General features: G+C 49.9%; 6 protein-coding genes across 6 annotated transcripts; 4 read left to right on the forward strand and 2 right to left on the reverse strand.

The window, feature by feature from the left end:
- Window positions 1-5,265: 5,265 nt before the first annotated feature.
- Window positions 5,266-6,017, forward strand: PFICI_06772 (uncharacterized protein; the record flags this gene model as incomplete). The annotated part of the gene is made up of 2 exons (XM_007835353.1): window positions 5,266-5,448; window positions 5,565-6,017. The coding sequence occupies 2 exons, from the start codon at window positions 5,266-5,268 to the stop codon at window positions 6,015-6,017; spliced, it is 636 nt and encodes a 211-aa protein (XP_007833544.1).
- Window positions 6,018-6,907: 890 nt separating this feature from the next.
- PFICI_06773 (uncharacterized protein) lies at window positions 6,908-7,744 on the forward strand (the record flags this gene model as incomplete). The annotated part of the gene is made up of 1 exon (XM_007835354.1): window positions 6,908-7,744. One exon carries the CDS (start codon window positions 6,908-6,910, stop codon window positions 7,742-7,744), a length of 837 nt encoding a protein of 278 aa, XP_007833545.1.
- A 1,061-nt stretch (window positions 7,745-8,805) lies between these two features.
- On the reverse strand, window positions 8,806-10,557 carry PFICI_06774 (uncharacterized protein; the record flags this gene model as incomplete). Its single annotated transcript, XM_007835355.1, has 3 exons — window positions 8,806-9,650; window positions 9,714-10,390; window positions 10,445-10,557. 3 exons carry the CDS (start codon window positions 10,555-10,557, stop codon window positions 8,806-8,808), a joined length of 1,635 nt encoding a protein of 544 aa, XP_007833546.1.
- Window positions 10,558-13,634: 3,077 nt separating this feature from the next.
- PFICI_06775 (uncharacterized protein) lies at window positions 13,635-14,992 on the forward strand (the record flags this gene model as incomplete). The annotated part of the gene is made up of 2 exons (XM_007835356.1): window positions 13,635-14,153; window positions 14,207-14,992. The coding sequence occupies 2 exons, from the start codon at window positions 13,635-13,637 to the stop codon at window positions 14,990-14,992; spliced, it is 1,305 nt and encodes a 434-aa protein (XP_007833547.1).
- Window positions 14,993-17,272: 2,280 nt separating this feature from the next.
- On the forward strand, window positions 17,273-18,160 carry PFICI_06776 (uncharacterized protein; the record flags this gene model as incomplete). The annotated part of the gene is made up of 1 exon (XM_007835357.1): window positions 17,273-18,160. The coding sequence occupies one exon, from the start codon at window positions 17,273-17,275 to the stop codon at window positions 18,158-18,160; it is 888 nt and encodes a 295-aa protein (XP_007833548.1).
- Window positions 18,161-18,646: 486 nt separating this feature from the next.
- Window positions 18,647-19,936, reverse strand: PFICI_06777 (uncharacterized protein; the record flags this gene model as incomplete). The annotated part of the gene is made up of 1 exon (XM_007835358.1): window positions 18,647-19,936. One exon carries the CDS (start codon window positions 19,934-19,936, stop codon window positions 18,647-18,649), a length of 1,290 nt encoding a protein of 429 aa, XP_007833549.1.
- Window positions 19,937-20,452: the final 516 nt, after the last annotated feature.

Here is a 20,452-nt window from a genome sequence, read left to right on the forward strand (position 1 = left end):
GTGGCCCATGTGGACTCGATTTTCTTTTTACTGCTACTTGATAGGTGCAGAAATTTTGATTTGACCGAAACGAATTGAAAATAACATGAAAATGTTCTCTGTCGACAAAAGTGAGATTCGAGGAGAAGTCGGAGTGAATGCCAATATTGTGTTGGCACTATGATCTCTCTCTTCTCCAGATGATATACTTGACAAGTCTTGCAGACGACCTTATTGAGGGTTGAAGATAGGCACTGCAGACACTTCAGTCGCTCTTGAGTAGGTCTGTAAGGCTTGTGGCCTTGACTTCCTTTTCATATACTACTCCGTTTCTCTGCTTCGTGCAAATGTCTTTATATTTTCGTCGAGTGACTTCCTTCCAAGAGCCATGCGCTCCAGAATGACGTGACTGACAACAAGCCTTGAAAAATCCGGATGAGTATGGGCCGCTGCAATAATGGAACACAAAGGCAAAGGTCCTAGAATTCTGCTCTATCCTCTATATCGTGGCCCATCATCGCTGCGCGCAGTCCTATTACGAACGGATTTCATCTACCTGACAGAACGATCAAGAGTCATTTCTTTTTGAAATGTAGCTAGAAAAAGTCACCCAAACGGGTACTACTGACTTGTTGTGACAACCAGTTTATGTTTGATCAGCCACGACTTGTCCTCAATGGTCTGGAGAAAACAGCCCTGGTGAGTTCATGAATTACAACTGGAACAGAACACTGAACAAATGGGAGTCGAGGAAGCTATCGTAATATGACAAAAATTGTCACAAAGCTTTAAATAAACAAAATATCAAGCTTCTCATCCCAATTGCTCGCATTATTTGGTGTAGGGTAGGTCATTAGCATAGCCACCCTAAGTACTACCACGCGCACTTCGTTGCCCTGACATCGCGTCCCAGGTACGTGACTACAGCAACAAACCCAACCTCCCCTTTTGCGTCCTTTGTCCTGCGTTTGCTCAACCAGGGAAAATTAGTGCACTTGTATCAAACATATAATGTCCAACAAACAATCTACCTTCGCCTTCGGGCAATAGAAAGACGCAGTGGTCGAATGGTAGAAAGTCAAAGATAACCTCTTCAAACTTGAAGACCCTGCGTTCAAATCTCAAAATAAAACTCGAATATTTTTTTTCGTACCTTTTTTCTTTTTGCCAGCCTGCTCTTATAAAGAATCTTTGGCATTGTGGTCGAGATGTACCTACTGAAATATTCTCGTTGCCTCATGTCGGCTGCTTGACTCAGAAAGATGACTTGTTCTCGCAATAATTGTGTGTTTATTGAAAAAGCTGAAAAGGAAAGATTGTTATTATCTTATGATCCAGAAAATGTGAGTTCGTTGTCGCAAAATGAGAAAGTTGTCCTGGTCGCATCAACCACTCCTGGCGCGGCATGGATTTACGACCTTCTATGCTCAGGTTATCAATGTTGTGACCGATATTGTAACATGGCATGTTGCATGAAACAACGAGGTACAGTTCAGAAATGGCTCTTGTCACGGTCTTGGTGGAAGGGTGATGTGAGATTGCTTGTGACAGAGCAACTGAGCAACTGGACTTGTTAGGGTGCTGGATTGCCAGGCAACCGCCGTAATCAGAGTTACTCGAGAACACACCAGCGATCTCTGGCACAGTGGTTCTCGGTAAGCTTCCCGAGTGGAATAAATGACGTGGTATTGGTTTTTCTTTATTCCTCTCACATTTTTGCCCTACTGCGTATGCATCCGAACAACGCACAGACAGAGCTTTGCGAGCCTTGCTTGCAGATTTTCAGAAACTACCTATTTACTAGCTATCGTAATACCACCAGGCAAGCGAGAAAAAAAACGAGCATTGACAAACGCACCTTAGAGAACATCTAGATTTATCTACTATAAACAATCATTCCAAAAAAGAAATCGAGTGGGCGTTAACCGATCCCAGTACTCGGACCTACGTTGAGTCCACGAAATCCCCCGACCGGACGAGGGTATCAGCTCGGGAAAGATATCTGTGATCCACAATCCTCCTAAAGCTCTTTAATGTGCAGGATAGATGAGATATTGCGTCAAGATGCAAAAAGTAATTCTATATACTCACGTAGTTATTTGCAGATGAAGCCCTACAAGGCCAGTTTGCCTCTTTTGCTGCCGGTGAAGGTTCCTTTCCTGTCAATCTTTGACAAAATCAATCGAGTCCCTCTTTTCCTCTTGTGATTTGGCATTGTAAAATCAGGATTTACTCCTATTTTCACAAATTCGAAAGAAGCCTATGATGGTTCACCGCATTGCCATCCGGGGTTGGACCGAATGATGTGATTGGCCAACTCGCGCGACCGCGGCGGTGGAGATCCCAGACTATACGTACATTCGGACTCCGAAAATGCCGGAAGATTCGGTCGTTGCAAAAAGAGTCAACAGGTATGAGGAAAGAGGCATGCCGCGTTAAGCAATATTTCCGATGCTGATGCGCAAGTCTTCAATCAAGGGCAATTAGAGTTGCCCCGAGAGATACGGCCAGCAAGAAATGGGAAAGTAGTTCCTTGTCACACCCGGGCACCAAAGGCTTTTCTTTCAATGGGGCATGACGGCAGAGGTCAGAATAGATCTACGTCGACTTTGTCGATACTTGCCTCCTAGATGGAGAGCGAGTTGTTTCATTCACATTTGCACGTGGTCGTCTATAGAATACTGAGGGGATCATCAATGGTCGCAGCTGTCGCACGGTGAGTGAAACCGAAACTAGAGCCGGAAGAGCAATTACCTACCACGAATACAACAGTTGATCGTCCGAACCCGGGGTTCAGTCGATTACTTGATAAAATGCACCTACCTACAAAGTGCATGCATGGCAGGATGGTTCCACCTCGAAGGACATCATACCATCAGAATGCTCCATAGTTGGCACAGTGGTGGATCAGTCTGTACCGTTTGTGTTCAACTTTCTTTCTGAACCAACAGGACAGGTTGATAAGGTCATGATTGCTACATGCCCGGGGTCGCTGCGGTCTGGTCTGGCTTGGTCTGGGTAGTTTGGCGTGGTGGCTGATCGTCAGATGATGATCGAGGTGTGGTGGGCATGGGCTCATCGGTGAATTATCGCAGAACGTTCAAAGGGGCATTGGCGAGCTCACTGTCAGCAGGCATCCTTTTTGTGAGATCCGAGTTCGGGCGTCCATGATAGGTAGGTAGGTACCAGAATAGATGATAGATAATCAAGATGATTAGATAGGTAGATTAGGTTGGATCTACATTGCAATCAATCAATCAAAACAAAATCAGTGTATACCTGGTATATGATGCAAATTACTCTCTGTATCTATCGACAAACCTATTCACTTGGCATCGCTCAGCCCTCTTTCTTGCCAATTTGCTTCTAGAAGTTCTGCTTCCACGCGGCAACGTGTCAGATGATGGAGCAGTGCCTGGCTGCCAAGCTGCTTGGTGAGTCCAAGTACGATACGGGGAGCACTTGTCCGGCAGCCGGCGGTCAGGGTCAGAAGAGGATTGTCAGGGCGTCGCATTTTGTTGACCTCGACCTAGGCCTATCACGGCCAAGTTATTGGCAACTGTTCAGGGGATGACCCCAGAAATAGCGGGGTGCTGGCCATAGCTTCTCTTACCGTTCTATTCAATGGTCAATTCTCAACGGATTGATGAGAGAGGGAGGGAGAGGGAGAGAGAGACAGTGAGATCAGACAGGGCCCAACTTTGGTGATTTTGTTTTGCCTGTGTTGGCTTGCTTTTGAGTTGCGACAGGCCTGAAGCCTGCCAAGAACCTTGGAATTGATGTTCGGTGATCTCTTTCTTGTTATTGTTGTTATCAGCCAGCTACAGTACATACACTACCCACGCTTGCCACGGTACTGGACACTGTAGTGTCGGCCTAAAGTACCGAACCACAATCGATTGCAGAGTAGGTACACGCCGACATACACTACGGAATATCTAACCAAAACATCAACATGGTTGGCAATGACCATTTGTGCTTGACGTGTCACGTTAATGCAAATTGTCGATACTTGCTCGCTGCCATAGGACAGCCACAGATCAATAGCTAAAAGCGGCTTCGAGACGGGACCCAGTCAGTCACTTTACCTCCAGTAGGTAGAGAACGTGGACAAGGTTGGGTACGGGAAGCGTCGAAACGTTTCTGAGAGAGTCTCCAAACCAAAGCCAAGCCACGCAAGAATTGTTTGCGAATTGACTGAGCAAAAAACCCGGAATATAGACTTTGAGCATTCGATCCCGCGACCAATGAGACAGCTGAGTACCATGTTTCTAGTGTAGATAAGAGAGAAGACCTGGCTGGATTCGATTCTCATGAAGATAGAGCCATGCTTTCAAGGTCATGCATAAAGTAAGCCAACCGTTTATTCGTAAATGCGGTGCTGCCGGTACCTGCTCTGCTCTAGCTCGTTGGTTGTGTACAATTCGTACTACCAACCTACCTACTTACATACCCATCAACCTATCCACGAATACCAGACACGGGCCATCCCATGGCATCCACCAATCCTTTCATGCATCTCCCGTGCATAGCTTCTATTTAATGCACCATTCAGTTTTGGCGGGAAACCTAATACGACCGACTAGACCATTGATTATCGGCAAAATACCTGGTAGGTAGGTGAGAGAGAACATTGATTTAGGTGAGATGGCCTAATAAAGCCAAGTTCTCCGGTACTCGCGATCGCTGGGGAGGGGGACCGCTCAGTGGGCTGTGTACACTTTGTTTCTTCCATGGGCAGCACAGTACGGATAGGTACCTACATTCCCTACCAGCTACTAGCATAGCTCTACATACCTCTCAGCGTATCTCTGCTACCATATCTCCCACCTTCCCTACAGTCCTTTGTTCCCCCCCCCCGCCCACCTTCGCCCCAACCTACTGTCGTGTTACTGTACTGTGAAGCCTGGCAAACCTGGCGCCTGGGAGGTTTCTCAACTGGAGCTTCAAGAATCCCGGTCTACCGGTCTTCCGCAGCCACCACAGACAGACACACTCTTGGACTGACTGAACAATAATAAGACCACCAACCCGTCCCCCATCCCCCTCACGAGAAATCCCCCTTCTCACCTCCTTTGTTTCCTCTTCTCCCTCTTGTCTCTAAAACCATACATAAGTCTCGCCTTGAGTAAAAGCACAACAGTAAACAGACCCCAACATCAAACCATCGATTGCACTGGTGTATAGTTCGTGAAATCCCACCTACATACACATACCATACCGTTGCGGAGTATACCGACAAGTCTCCCAGCAGCTCAACCAAACTCGTACCACTACACCAAAAAAATGGCTGGCCCTCGACTCACCGGTCCCCGTCTTACAGCTCCTGCTGCCAGACTCGCTCGTCACATCACCACAACCACACACCCCAGCACTGCTCCGGCGACTCTCATCACATCTTCCAGGGCGTCGGCGCCGCTCTCTCACAAATATGCAGAACTTTTAAAAGAAAAGAACATGGATGGTGATGTATGTAGCTTCATTCCTCGAGACACCCACCCATGTACACCAACTATACATACCTCCATCCCACTAAGGGAGCTCCAGCTCAGTGCAGCTTACTAACGCCAATTTCTGTATTACAGCACTCCCGACACATCTACACTCGCTCGTCGAATCGCCCGCATCCTGCCCCCAGACGCGTGCGATTAATGCAAACATTTACTTCCTCGGCCTCTCGCCCTGCTCAGGTTAGCGGCATGGATAAGCTGGTGCTCCCAGACATGCAAAACACACAGTCGCACTCTGCCTCGAGGCTGCGCGTGCCCATCCTGCCCGACAACTACGACGTGCACAACGCTCCGCTGCCGGCGGCCGAGCCCGTGCTCCAGGGCCAGATCAACGTCGTGGCCGCGGATCCCGAAAAGGTCTCCGTCTCGGCCTTGACCGAGGTTGAGGGCATGACGCTGGATGGCGTCGAGCTCAAGTTTGCCCACGAGTCCCCCAAGAAGCAGACCGAGCCCGGTATGCTGAGGGATCTCTGGAAGGGCCTCGTGGATGATGTTTTGGGCGGCTCCAAAACAAAACCCGCCTTCTAAAGAAAAGAAAAAGAAATAATCAAAAAAAGAAAAGACATACGTATGAGATATTCCCGGCACGATCTAGGCGATTTGCAAGCTGGGCATTTGATAGCCCAGACTTTTTTCTCAAATTCCAAATGGAATCTTATTTCCTTAGCTGTCTATTTCTGGTGCTGCTTGAGCGGTTCTGGTGTGATTCAGTCTTGGGGTTTCCTCCTACAAGTGTTGTAATTAGTTTCCTTCTACCTACCATGTACACCAACACGCCTACACAAGTGGGCAGGATGGCTAGGAAAGGTCGAGTCGGGTTGTATCTTAGCTCACAAATGATGAGAGTATTTTTTAAACAGTCGCTACAGCAATCAAAGCCAAGGCAGTGCAAAGTATACCTGATAACTACAACACAGATCTATGGTCCATGTGTTTAATCTGCGTGTCATTCTCATGTTTGATTCTTTTTGGCCGAGTATACGACCAAACCAGTAGTGGAGTCGAGTATACCATCCATGGCCCCACGGGGCATTTTGCCGACACCGGATTAGTTTATTCTTTGGGCCTTGTCAGATTCCTTGGTATTGCCTGCCTCAAGTAAAAATGAACAACAACGCTGGAGATTCCATGACTCCTCCTCCTCAATGAATTGCCGACCTTTACCTTTGTCCACTACATCCATCTCAGGTCCACCAGACGTTTTCCGAGGCAAAACAGACTACCTGACTTAGATCTGCGGTGAAAGTGGGAAGCGAAAGTTGCCGCGGCGATAGTACCCGACATGCCATGATCTCAAACTAAACACAACCAAGCCGAGCTGGACAAGGGCAACCCCACAGCTAGCTATATTCGCAGATCGACCGGACTCTTCAGCCCTATTTATTTTCGTTTTGTATTTCTCCCCAGTTGTTCAAAAAATGGCGTCGGACGGGTTGGCAGAGTCTCATGCCTCGGTAGTAGAGACGGTACCGATCCCTTGGCGCGACGGCGCCCCACTGACGGTCGAGATTCGGCGCGGCGGCAAGCATACTCACGATGCTGATGATAATGCCGAAATACCACAGCCGCCGGCGGCTAGTACTCGCAATATTTCTGTCGTCTTTGTAAACGGGCTGGGCAAGCCGAGGGCCGCGTGGAAAGAAGTCGCTGCCCGTCTACCGGCGAGTTATACCCTGCTCAGCTACGATCGTTTTGGTCAGGGCGACACGCCTCACCTGCCTGATGGTGTGCCGGCTTCGTGGCACGATGGCGCGGCTGCGGCTCGTGACCTCTACGAGCTCATATGTGAGCTCGGTCGGCGAGGGGAGAGGGGCTTTGATCCAGAGACTGCCAGGATCGTCGTCGTGGGGCACAGTATCGGCGCGGCGATTGTCCGCTTGCTGCTCGCTGCCGGGCGCTACGATGGCGAGACAAAAGACTCGGACGTCCCTCAACCCGCCCGTCTGGACGTGACAGCGGCCGTCCAGGGCGCCCTCCTCCTCGACCCGAGCATTGTCAACTCGGACTTTGTCTCGCTGTTTCCGCCGCCGACCGAGGGCGAGCCGCCGGAGCTGACGCGCACTCGCGAGGCTACCCGCCGCGTCTTCCACCCGTCAGTTCCAAACCCGGAGGGATTCGACCGAGCTGCCTTTCTCCGTCTGTTGCCCCTCGCTGAAAAGCCTGTTCTTCCGGGTCATCCATACCTTACGGTTGTGGGACATGATCCAAATGTCATCTTTGGGGAGGATGCTGAGAAGGTGAGTACTTTTGTCTGACTCTAATATGAATACCTATGCATTATTATACGAGCTGGCTACTGAGTGTAACAAACCATCTCCACCTTCTCTTGACACCCTCTTATGACTCTGTCGTTGGTCTTTTTGATCGCTAATATCTATTTTCTTATCTTTCCCAATTTACAGCTGAGCATTAGCACCAAGTACGCGCGGCAATACATCGAGCCCTATTGGCGTGAGTATAACCAGAAACTACTGCTAGCGGTACCAGAGGCTAAGCGGAGGGGCCCCGTCGTGGCCGAGCGCGCCGACCACTTTATACAATTGGATCGGCCAGACTTGGTGGCCAAAGAGATAGTGTATCTGGTTGACTTGATTTCTCCTATGCAATAATATGGCGGAATCATCCGTTCTTCATGGTAGACTTGTTTCTCAGTTGTTATGGCATCTCGAAATGTTCAGGCTGGTGGGGAGGTTGATGATTAGGCCAAAAAGTCTTAGCTTCATGTTCAGCAGCAGCCACACGCTCATCATCTGCTTTGGCAGCTTGGGAAACGGTTGCAGAGACTGGTAATCATAGTACCGTGAAGATAGTGAGTGAAGGACTACTCTCCAAGTATTACTTCTTGCTCACGTATACCTACTTTTCAAAAGTCAAGATAGAGCTTTGGTATTCGAGTTTCAGGCTTCATTGCAAATGCAAATATAATCTTGACAACGTCAGTTTCGTTATAGCACTTCATCGCACAGCTCACATGATTCATTGCTTCAGTCAATGGGTAATTGTTCATTATTACCAATTACGTGTGATCAGAGCAGTTCTAATGCGTCAATATGAATTTTATGCTCATAAACTAAGTCCTTCGTGTATGATGAAGAAAGTACCTGCTTATCAACCGCGATGATGCCCAACCACTTTTTGTCATGCATTCTCCCATGTAGCGTTTCGATGGAGGTTGCTCCCCATCAAGGCCGTTTCTCATAATCATAAAGTCGTCACAAAGGTCGAGAGGTACTCATGTTATCCATGCCAAGAAAGAAAAGGCGGCAAATGAAAATAATAACTCCTCTCTTGCAGATATCGCCAACCGACAATGAAATCAGTTCTTTTTCTTTTCGGAATGCTTTGGCAAAAAACTCTTCAGGAACTTCAAAACGGAGGGCTCCACTAGGAGGAAAGCGATCAAGCTGACCGGAATGGCGACCACAAAGTAAATCCAGATTGTCCTTGTGAGTTCACCCAACTCGGGTGCCATGCTGAAGAAACTGCTAATGAAACTGAGCGGCGCAAAAATCACCGCCAAGTACGTCAGACGGCCGAGGGCTCTGTTTTGGTCCATAGCCCGTCGACTTTCCTCGATCGACGTCACGGCTGTGGCAACCGTAGCGATACGCTCCGTACGGTCCCAGAGCTCAACGAGCCCAGCTGTTACGATCTCAAAGTCCTTTTTCATCTTCAAGAGGCAATCGTTGGGATTCGTGTCTCTTGGCGCGAGGAGCTCGCCAAATAGCTTCTCCTCCGTTTCCTTGACCATAGCCTTGTAAAGGGGAAGACGGCGACGCCAGGTGTGCAGCTTGTGGAGAGAGGCAGCAAGAGAACCATCATATTGGTTTTTGCCTTTGGAGTTTAGACGGAAGTCGGGCCGTTCAAGCTCCCACTCTATCTGTCCAAGACGGGCCGTGATGTATCGTACTAGTATGTTCCAGTCGGAGCAAATAATCTGAGCCATTCGGAACATCATTGCCTTGGGGTTAGTGGATATACTCTCGATGTCCTCCTTTGTCATTTGCGTGATCCAGAAGAGCAGGTCTTTCAAAACAGATGACTTTGGCTGCCACTCATACTCCTCTTGACCTTGACTGTACGTTGGAGAATTCCAAAATGGACGATATCCTCCCCACAATGCATGACCTCGTGTGATAGAAGGGTCGATCAGAAGAACGCCTGTTTACTTGGATGTTAGTGACCATTTCAAATCATTGGTATGTAGGCTCAATGAACTCTTACCAGTAGAACCTTTGTCATTGCCTTCAGCTTGCGGCTTGATCCACAATGATGCTTTGCTCCTCAAAAGTGCCACGATGGCATCCTCTGAGTCGAACAGAGCTTTGTGGTCACCATCATCATCCAATCTTCGAAGGACATTGAAACGCCCTGCTTCTTCTCGGGCATCCTGAAAACTGCGAATGTCTGAGAAGTACCGTGGCTGAACGTAAGATAGGCGGAAGAAATTGCGCTCCCTTGCCACGATATCCAGGTCGGGAAGCTCTACCCAAGGGTCTCGTGTGTTGTACCACAAGTAATCGTTGATGTGTTCTCTGAAGAATAAGGGGTCGATGTCCAGCTCTCTGCCGAAATACTCTATCATGTCTCGAGATAAATCCTCTACAATGTACAGCCGGTTGACGCCTTCAGGCTGGGGTGTTTTCAGTGTCTTGAGAAGATTGTCACCTTGGTCGATCCTTTCCACAACCTCTACCGAATCTTTGGCGAAGTCGACAACAGCTACATTAGTCCGAGCTGCGCGCTCTGCCCGGTAGTTGTCCCTATCATCACCTAATTGCAGCATTTGCTCCCACTTGACTGGTGATGTAGTGACTTCCATCCATTGCGCCAAATATCGTAGGTGCGGCCACGCTCGAGACAGCTTCTTGATGTGGCGGAGATATTTGTATTTCCCCTCGCTTTGGTTCGTCAGAAAGGTCTGTAGACATAGTGAGACGACTGGGCCATCTTACTTGTCGTCCACACGCCAACTTTTCTCAGCCGGCCATTTGTCTGCATATGCATCTTGAGTATGCTTGTAAATAACTTTTGCAGAATGTCCAGACTCTTTGGAGTGTGGCAACATGGCGTCAAAGGGTGTTTTGAACACCTCTTCCTCACTAGAATTCGCACGAAAGGTACGTGACAACTACCGCCAGAAGCGTCAGCGAATATCTCACACACGGATTCCTACGATGCCCCCGCCAGTATGGCTTGTTAAGACTGTTGGCCGAGTAAAAACTCCCAATTGGCCGTCCCAGAAACGCAACATGAAGCCTGGAATTGGGAGCAGCATGGTAAGGCTGAGAGCAACTCACTGCTGGATAAGAAAGCGTACGGTCCCAAAAGGGCCTCGGCCGCGGGTGCTTAGGCTTTTGGCTCAGTCCCTCCTCCATTTCCATTTTCAAAACGAAGCAAACCGAAAAAATCACACGAAGGAAAATGATGCAACGAGTTGAAGCGGAAAAAATCACAGCAGGATACAAAGAAAAAGGCTCCGACACTGGGCAAGGGAATCGTCGGCTATCATGTCAAGCTGGGGTTATATCTGCGGCTGGGAGCCAAGTCTGCCTGCCCCACGGCATGTGGCCGCATGGGCTGTGACCGATAGGCCAACACCAAAACGGTGTCAGCACACCTGAAGTCGCTAATTCGCGAGAGTCGTCCCGTCCATTGATCTTGCCGCTGAATAAGTAGATTGAGAAGATCAGATCTACTCTCAAAAGGCTGCGAGATGCAAATTTCAAACGGCATTTCGAATGCTAGAGAATCAACAGAACTTAGAATCATCAAGTTCAAAGAGAGGGTCCATCCAGACAACGCAGCGGGTGGATTTGCAAAGCGGAGGACGGCCGGGGTCTCTTCTCCAAATTGATCAGCCGAAGGATCAAATCAGCTCAGCCTGCATGTCGCCTCTCAGGGCGTTTCGCCGATGTGCAGTCTTTGCAGCAACCGCCGACTCTGCAGGACAAGCGATCGAGTCTCTGCTCGAGAAACAAAGTGCATTGTCATTGTGTTGGTTATATTCCGTGCCAACACAGCAATGCAACACTGCTTATGACTGAGACAGTTACATGCAGGCAGTCATTAATGTTGCCCGTCTGAGGAGAGCCGAGGGAGCCCTGCTCCGGCTTGACATGGCACCAAACTTTTGCTCGAAAGACCAGTCCATAAAAAAATTGCTCCGGCTCGTCGATGGAGGCCGGGATCGGATCTCTACAAGTGTTGTTATCCGAAATATATCTGCGCTGCCGTTCGATCAAGTTTCACGGGTGACGGGTGCGGCAGCAGAACAAGCCATTGTTGCAGTGTGGTTGGTGGGAGTGCACTGCCAGAGTTCTGAGAGCCACCGGTTTGTAGGCAAATATCTTTGATGAGATGCTTAGAACCATCAAGATTGCTTCGATATCAAGACGGGTGAGTTTCACGATTTCCAAAGCTGGAAAGAAAGGGCCAAATCCGCTGCGACACATGTGCAGCCAGCAAGAGCTTTGAGGTCTTCTTGTCAGTGTCTATTGATTGTGCTTGCGCTGACTGCTTGAGAGCGCCCCGCCCTCTAAGCTGGCAAGCGCAAATGCGGTACCTACATAGTACGTACCTACGTCTTGTAACAAGCTCGATGGAAAATGGCGTGCGAAGAGGATGAAGAAAAATAAAATGTCGTTGTTGATTCATATTAGAATAGTGTTTGGAATATGTCAACCAAATATGCATATTGTCTTGAACAAGCTCATACCTTGTCACAATAATGATAAAATTGAGCCAGCAGTCGCATTTCTATATAGTGGTAAGTTCCAAGCTTGTTTCTTGGCCCTTGCATGAACTGAGCATTGTCTTTGAACCTATCAATCAAGAAAGTGTGTACCATTTACTCGAGCGCAACCGCTCTGCGTGGGTTAAAATTGCAGTGCACTTTTCTACACTCAGGCATTTACTGTCGTGAAGCTCTCTAGATACCATAATCTGACATTGTCGCTCTTCAAAATCCCTCTCTTCATTCCTCACCTTTAAAAGTTTCCGCATCTACACCACCACAGCTGGATGTTGTTGCGGTGAGCATAATGAAGCGATGACGGCAAAGAACAGCCCAGATCTACAGGAAGGATAGCTGCTCATCTCCACTGCTAGCTGCGAACTGATGTGGCTAGATCCGCAGTCTTAGCTTTTGGGCAGCACACGGGACCTATGATTTCACATGCTTTTTTGGGACGTGTTTTCGCGCACAAAAATATATGTCTACTTGTTATCGTAGTGTGTAGCCAACTGACCCAATTGCACATGACAAGACAAACACCATGAGACAGACTCACAGTAGTAGCAATGAAACAAACACACAGGATTCAATGACATGCGCAGGAACATTTGCCTTGAATGTATTTATGCACTTTGGATCATCTCGCATCTGCAGCCACGTGTAGATAAGCGATAAACGCATGTAGGTATCACCTCTTCTGCCATTTATTGATCAGGCCAGTTGGGACCCCTGCACTGGAAAGAAACAAGGTCGCTAGCACATAACTTAGGCGAGGCCAGCGTAGATCAACTCGGTAGCTGGCAACCTAATCGTGGGAAAAAGCCACCTCAGTTGGAAATCGCAGCTTTGTTTCTTGGAAGACGCCCAAGGCTAAGAAAGCCAGTCCAATTTCTCAACCAGTCCACCGCCTGCCTAACTCACAAAATTAATAATAATTCATTCTCCCCTTCCCTGGGGCATCGAACACCTGCGCAACCCCTCAGGACACGACAGCTTCAACGTACACCGACCTGTTTTCTTCTTCTTCTTCTTTCTGCCCACCTGTCCTGCGATCTTTAATTTTCGACAACAGGAACCCCCCGCAAGCTGTCGCAATCGACGTCCCTCCGCTCGACGACACGTGCTCATTGGGATTTGGCGGCCCGCCTTCGTCGATAACCCAGACCTCGGGCCAACGAAAGCAAGCCAGCGAAACGCCCTGACCTCTCAGCCAGCCGTCCGTTATCGTTCGTCTCAAGCTCAGATACTTTGGTTCTTCGCTCAACGACCAATCGATCGTCCAACCAACCAACCGAACGACCGTCTGTCTGACCCCACAGGCATCTCACCGTCCATTCCTGTCCAACTCGAGTCGATCCGGCCAGAAGCCTCGCTGATAAGGCGCGGTGGCAGCCACCCCTGACGCGCCGATGTGGTGGTTCTTTCGCATCTTTACCAGCTCGGTTTTCTTGCTTACCGTCGTCCTCTCGATTCCCATTTCCTTTGATGTAGGAGGTCGCGACAGCGGGCTGGCTTACAGCCTGTCCCTCTTCTCCTTCTACCTCATCTATAGCGCCTTCAAGCTTGCAACTCCCGAAGAATCGCGCTTTCGATGGAGTATCACCAAGCTCATACAGTCTGCTCAATGGGTTGTCATTCCTGCTCTGCTGATCTGGTCTCTCCACCGCTTCGCCGTTGACGCGAATAGCTCAGACTGGGTTTCGAGAACTGTTGGCGGTCTGGGCAGGAAGCACAATAGCTGGTCTGATTACTTCTTCGGCGACGGGGGCTTAGTTGAGAACGTCGCGCTCGGGGGCTGGGACAAGACCCTCAGCTACTCGAGCCCCGTGTTCCAGCTTCTTGAGGGCTTTTGTACTCTGCTGGTTATTCAGGCTGCCGGTCAAATCACGAGATGGCTCGTCAACAGGGGACGTAGCGATACGTGGGTGGTAAGTACTGCTGAAATAGCGGATAGTGTACAGTGCGCTAACTCTCGTCCCAGCTAATCCTGCTCATCTTCTCTGCCTCCGTCATTGCAAGTGCCGTCTACTTCTTATGGCGCGTCGCCCTCTTCCCAAGCATCAGTCACCTTGACGCGACACTGATCGGCGTGACCATGACATCGGCCGTGTTTCTGTGCGCAATCGGTATTGGTTCAGGTCGCGGCAATCCCGTCGAGTCCTCACTACTCTTTGCATACGTCGTTTTATGCATATATCAAATCTTCACCGATTATGTCCAGTCGCCAGAGGCTGTAGAGGCTGCTGAAAGGGAAGCTGCAAACCAACCAGATTTCCCGCCTCTGCCTCCAATCATCATGGCCAGCTATTCTACCCTCTTGCATCTATTGGGATCGCTGCCTTCCGCCGTGTACTCTTCGCTGAGCTTCCTCCATGCGGCATTTCAGACCATTGCGCCTTCGGTCATGATCTCGCTCACGTACCGAACCATTGTCTTTTATTGCGCTACTCGCATCATTCCGGCAGTGCGGGAATCTGGCGCGAGAGCACTTCTTGATGAAGCTTCTTGGGACGACTCTGATAATGCGAATCGAATCCTGGGCTTTCTCTCTTGGTTCTCGCCTTCCATCTTGATTGCAGTCTATACAAGTCTTTTGTTGCAACACTTTTCGACAAACGGCACCGAAGGCTGGACGCTACGAGATGGTGATGCGGGAGGCAATACATGGCGATGGATCAACGTGGTAATGACCATGGGCCTATATGGCGTCGAATTATACCTGGGCAACGATGATGATGTTTCCATGACACACTGGAAAACAGACTGAAGAAAGAATACGGCTACTGAGAAGAAAGAGAGAAGCGCAGATGGGAGAGAAGAGAAACAGCAATGCACACCGAACATGCTCAAGTCGAATGAACAACAATCAAGGATACCCATAAGGAGAAGTGGTCGAGCAGCACGGATCATATCGTTTCGAAGAAGAGAAGCATATCTTTTTCGCCTCTCTGCGGCCGTTGTCAACAGAATATGTGACAGCATGGTTGAGAAAGGGGAGAATCGAGTTACAGCAAATGGCGTTAAGGAGTGGTGGCAGAAAAAAATCCATCGAGTACAAATTTGATTTCGTTTATCTATTCACTTTTTATTGTTTCCACACCCCTTGAACGAATTTCGCGAGGAGGCAACACTGCTGGAAGATGCTCCGAAATATCGATGGGATTTTGTGAATTCCATTGCCTGCTGGATACCCGGGAGCATGTCCTGCCAGACTTGCAGATCAACCCTGCGGAACCGTCCCCAAACTCTGGTCATCGGTGTCGCCGTGGCCCTGAATTTCTGTCAACTCACGATTCCTTGCAAAGTCTACGGATTGTGGTCTGGCATATGCGAATTTTCTGTCCCCGATCAGGAAATGACGAGTTTGTTTGATGCCAACAAGCATAAGAGATGCCTTTGAGTGGAGGATGCATCTGAACGGTGCCTGGGTCATTATGTGGACTCTGTTCAGCGCGTGGATTGATGCCACTGTGAGCAGCTGACATGGTTGAGGGGAGAGCTTCGCGATATACAAGAATGCGGACATGATGCAGTCAACTGACCTGGCCTGTGGCTTCTCCATTACCGTCAAGAGCGCCAATACTGGCAATGAAACAGGAGACGGAAGAATGAATTTGAAGCATAACTAGAGCCTGACTGGAGCATGCAAAGTTCTTTATCTAGTATAGCTACCTATTCAAGGTTATCAAGATCCATTTCACCATTTTGCGAGTTCTTTAAAGTATCCTGGATTCGAATGATGCCATTCAAATAGGTTCGTCTCATTCGCTTACAGAATCATCTCTTGACCATCCATCTCTCAATCGTCGTATCCAAAACGGAAAGTAGATGACCGATCATGATTCGAGCCAGCCGGGCATTTCTCGCTTAAATCAAGAGAACAAGGGCGTGTCTTGGCGTCCGTAATGTACTCTGTAGTGGCTTTATAGTAGGAGCTGGCTTACTAATAAGGTAGACAGACGCTATACTCTTAGTTTTGAAGCCGGCGAGGTCCTCATAAGCTGATTCAACGTCAACACCTGCCAAACTTTAGCTTCACTATCCTTGTATCTTCATTCGAAAACAGATTTTGTCTTACTGCAGGCCAGAATTGCCGACATTCTGTAGTTTTCTTGAGAGCCTGTAACATCTTCCATCCTCCAAAGTTTACCATCTCACAAGGATAAGACAAGCGACGAGTGGCTGTCCGTTCATTCAGGGGCCAGCCATCTACTACCGTCTTACGCGCACAACAGCCCCAATCTGCGTGACACATTGCAGGGGCATATAAGCTGCATGTTTCGAGGAAAACGACACGTCTCTGGGAATTCGTAAGATTTAGCAAAATGCTTGGGACTTTAGCACCAACAGGCCCTCGTCTGAGGAAATCGCGGACTGGGTGCACAAGCTGTCGAGCCAGGAGTAAGCTCCCCCCAGAATGAAAGACTTTTGGCTCTAGAATTCTGTAGAGTGATCTACTCGTACAAAGACATAAAGCAAGAAGTTAACAATCTCCAATCCATCAGAGGTCAAATGTGATGAGAATAGGCCGATTTGCGGGAATTGTTCAAGGCGATTCATCAATGCCACGCAACCATGCGAATACGCAGAAGCGCCGCCACCCCCGAGACGATCCGGCACTCAAACACAACGACCAGCTCGTGCTCTGAACCAAATGTTGCTTCCGAGGAATCCCACTGGTAGCATACAGCTCAGCCCATCAGTTATGATCCAGCCAGACTCTCTATCGTCGCGAGCAGAAAGCCCATGGAGAACGCTCGAGCTGCGTCTCATGCATTACTATGCCTCGGTGACCAGTAAGACTCTCCCCGATTGCAACGGGAAGGCAGCTCAGGTAATGGTAAGTAGTCGTTGCTGATTCCTTTCCTCCTATCGACAGGCCTTTGCGGGTTTGATTTAGACATGGCCCCTGTCTATCCCTTCAAGCATCTGCAATTTCAGGAGATTGATGTTTGACTCCCATCTGACCAGAAGAGAGCGATCGCTGACCATCCATTGCGGGGGATAGTGGCAATGTATCATTCCCCAGCTGGCCTTTACCTCGGAGATGGTCATGAACCCACTGCTGGCGCTGACGGCACTACACTTGCACGGGCGGACGGGCGATCCCACGCTCCCCCTCGCCGTGTCGCGGTACCTGGGCCGCTCGCTGGCAGACCACCGCGCGGCGCTGCAGCGCCATAGTGACAATGACAATGACAATGACAATGACCACGACAACAAAAAGGACGTCCTGGCCGAGCCCGTGTGGTTGTCGGCCGTGCTGCTCTCCGTCTTGTACTGGCTGCTCGCGCACCAGCGCCGGCCCGGCGAGCCCTACGAGCTGCCGCTGCCGGCGTGGGCCATGCTGCACGGGGTCACGACACTCTACGTGCGCCGCCGCGCCGTCCTGGGGGCCATGGGGTACGAGTGGTATGGTCACCGGTACGCGCCGCTGCGGATCGAGGATGACGACGACGACGGCGACGATGGCCAGGTCTTGTCGGAAAAGTCGCGCTGTCGGCTCGACATGTTGCAAAATGACCTCGAGATCCTGTTTGCGCGGTTTGGAATTAGTGACGATGCAGACGAGCAGGACGAGGAGCAGGTGGCCTACCAGGCGGCGCGCAGACATATTGTTTCCTACTACCGGGCCTATTTCGCGGGAATGGACGAGCGCAACTTGCGGCTCGTCATTTGCACCATGCCAGTCAATGTCCCTCCTGCATTTCGCCGGCTTCTCGACCGCCATGATCCTCTGGCCATGGCCCTTGTTGCGCGTTTGTTGGTGCTCCTTGTGCCGGTCGAGTCGGTCTGGTGGATGGATGGCGAAGGTGATTATGAAGTCTTGCATCGGGATATCAATGGCATTCGCCAGCTCATGCCGGACGAACTGCGGTGGTGCATGGACTGGCCTTGTCGAGTGCTCTCGGGCGAGATTTTGCTGGACCGTTGAATGTCCAGAGAGCGATAGTAGCAAGTCCTTTACCGGACGCAGGCATGTTGGACTCGGAAAAGTAAAAGCATCGTTTGCACATTATTACATTACGTTGGCTATTTTGCCAGTGCTATCTATCATTACAGTCGTTTGTACCATTATCATCCATCGTCTTGCTTTACACTTGTCTCTATCCCTCTTTCATCTAGAGTCTATGACTGTGTACTTTTGAGGAGAATCCCGTCTCTCTCTGTCTCTTTCCATCGACCAACTTGGGATGGCGAAGCACTCCTTGACCACGAAAAAAGAAAGCAAGAATTACAAAGCATCAGCAAAAATAAAAACCACAAACACAGACCAATCTGTGTACTGAGGATCTGATCATCTCCCCCACCGTGTCGTTGAGAAGCATTCGTATCGTCTCTGCAGGACATAGCCGACCGATCAAGCCAGAGCTCCTGTCTGATGTCTGTAATGCTTGTAGGTTCTCTCTGAGAAGTGACTTTAATTGCTGTCAGTCCCGTCCTCTTCACCCTTAGTGAAGCCCAGACAGGCCAGCTGGAAGTCGAGATCGTCGAGAGCATCCGGGTTCTCCTCAGCCAGAACCTTCATGACAGCGCTCTTTACGTCGCGTGCATAAAAGGTCGGCTCGTAGGTGGGTTTGGTGCCGGCCTCGTGGACGCCCGTCTCGACGAGGACGCTGCGCCACTCGGCTCCCATGTGGGAGTCAAACTCATTGGCGCCGCGGATGTCGCTCTCGGGATTGTCGCCAATCATGTAGACTTTGGTGATCTTGCGCTCACGTCCGAGCTCGGCGTTGAGGGTGTCGTTGTAGGTGGTGAGGACCTTTTCACCATAGGTGTAGGTGGCCTTGGTCGGCTTGCCAATGACCGTGTACTTGAGCTCGGCACGGCCTTGGGTAGCGCTGGCCCAGATGCCCTTGAGGGCAGCGCGAAAGGCGCCCTGGGCGAAACGGGGATGCTCGTGCTGTGTCTTCCACTCAAAGTCGGGGTTGCAAAAGAAGAGGTGAGGCTGGTTCTCGTTCAGGAAGCCATAGTTGGGCAGGTGATCCAGGTTGTTGAAGGCTGACTTCTTGCCAGGATTGCCGTGGCTGCCCAGGAGGAGGTCGGTAACGATCTGTAGATCGAGGCACCAATCACGAGGAGACGACCAGACGAGAATGGCGGCAACCTTGGGAGTGGTGCCAGTACGTCTGCCGTGGGAAGAGTGGTGCTCCTGTGTCATCTCAGGGAATGGATGAATGTGTGGCCACTCAGCGACCAGGTCGGATGAGGTGATGACCTTTGAGAATCCATAGGCGTGGGCAAGGTCGCGAATCTGGTCGCCATGACCTCCAAGAACGAGAATCGTCTCGTCTTTGTACTTGGGAACAAGGTCGTAGAATGGGGTGTGCGACTGAACAAAATTGGCCGCAGTAAGCTCGACGTTCAAACGCTGGCCCAACTGCTCGACATGCTTCTCCTCAGTCTTTCCGCCTCCATTGGTAAGGAAAATGAAAGGGATGTTCTTCTTTTGCAAGAGCTGAATGGTCTCGCGTGCACCAGGAATAGGTTCCTTGCCGCGAAGCAGGACACCATCAATATCAAAGGCAAACGCGACCGTCTCGGCGCCAGCAGGGGCCTCGTTATCGTGCTCATCAAAGAACTTGTCGTCTTCGCCGGCCAGAGTCTTGCTGGTCAGGTTGCGAAAGACAGAAGGACGTTGGCCAGGCACGCCAAGCAAGGCATGGTCGGCCATGGTGCCAGGTGTAGTGACGATGTTGAAGTAGGACATTGTTGCGACAAGCTGTGTGACGCGACGGATCAAGAATGTAGGATGGATGATGGGAGATAACCCAGGTAGTTGTCCACTCGCGTTGCCTTGTCGATGGAAGAATGAGGATGGAGGAATGGGGGTAGTCGTAGGTGTGGATGGTCTAGATGGGAGCAGTCTAGATAGGAGGGGTAGTAGGTTGGAAAGGACTTGATGGGTAGACTTTAACGTATTCAAATTTTGTGTAGGATGAAAGTAACCAGATTGTAAACGTGGAGATGAATTGGAAGTTGTAAAATGGATGCTCTTCGCTGGGAAGTTCTGGTGTTGTAAAGAGCAACACAGGCTGTTCCCGCTGTTGGAAGGAGAATGTAGAATCTGTCACCACCAGGCTGAAGGAAAAGGAGTTTGTAGTCTTGCGTTTGCTTTGAGGGTGAGAAAAAAAGAGGGCGTTTGTTGAGGAGTAGGGAAGGGCTGGCTTTCTCGCTAGCGACAAAGTCGTAACTGGCAGTCCCCCAATTTACAAGACGCGTCTAC

This window comes from Pestalotiopsis fici, assembly GCF_000516985.1.
Source record: "Pestalotiopsis fici W106-1 unplaced genomic scaffold PFICI_Scf_4, whole genome shotgun sequence".
NCBI lineage: Eukaryota > Fungi > Ascomycota > Sordariomycetes > Amphisphaeriales > Sporocadaceae > Pestalotiopsis > Pestalotiopsis fici.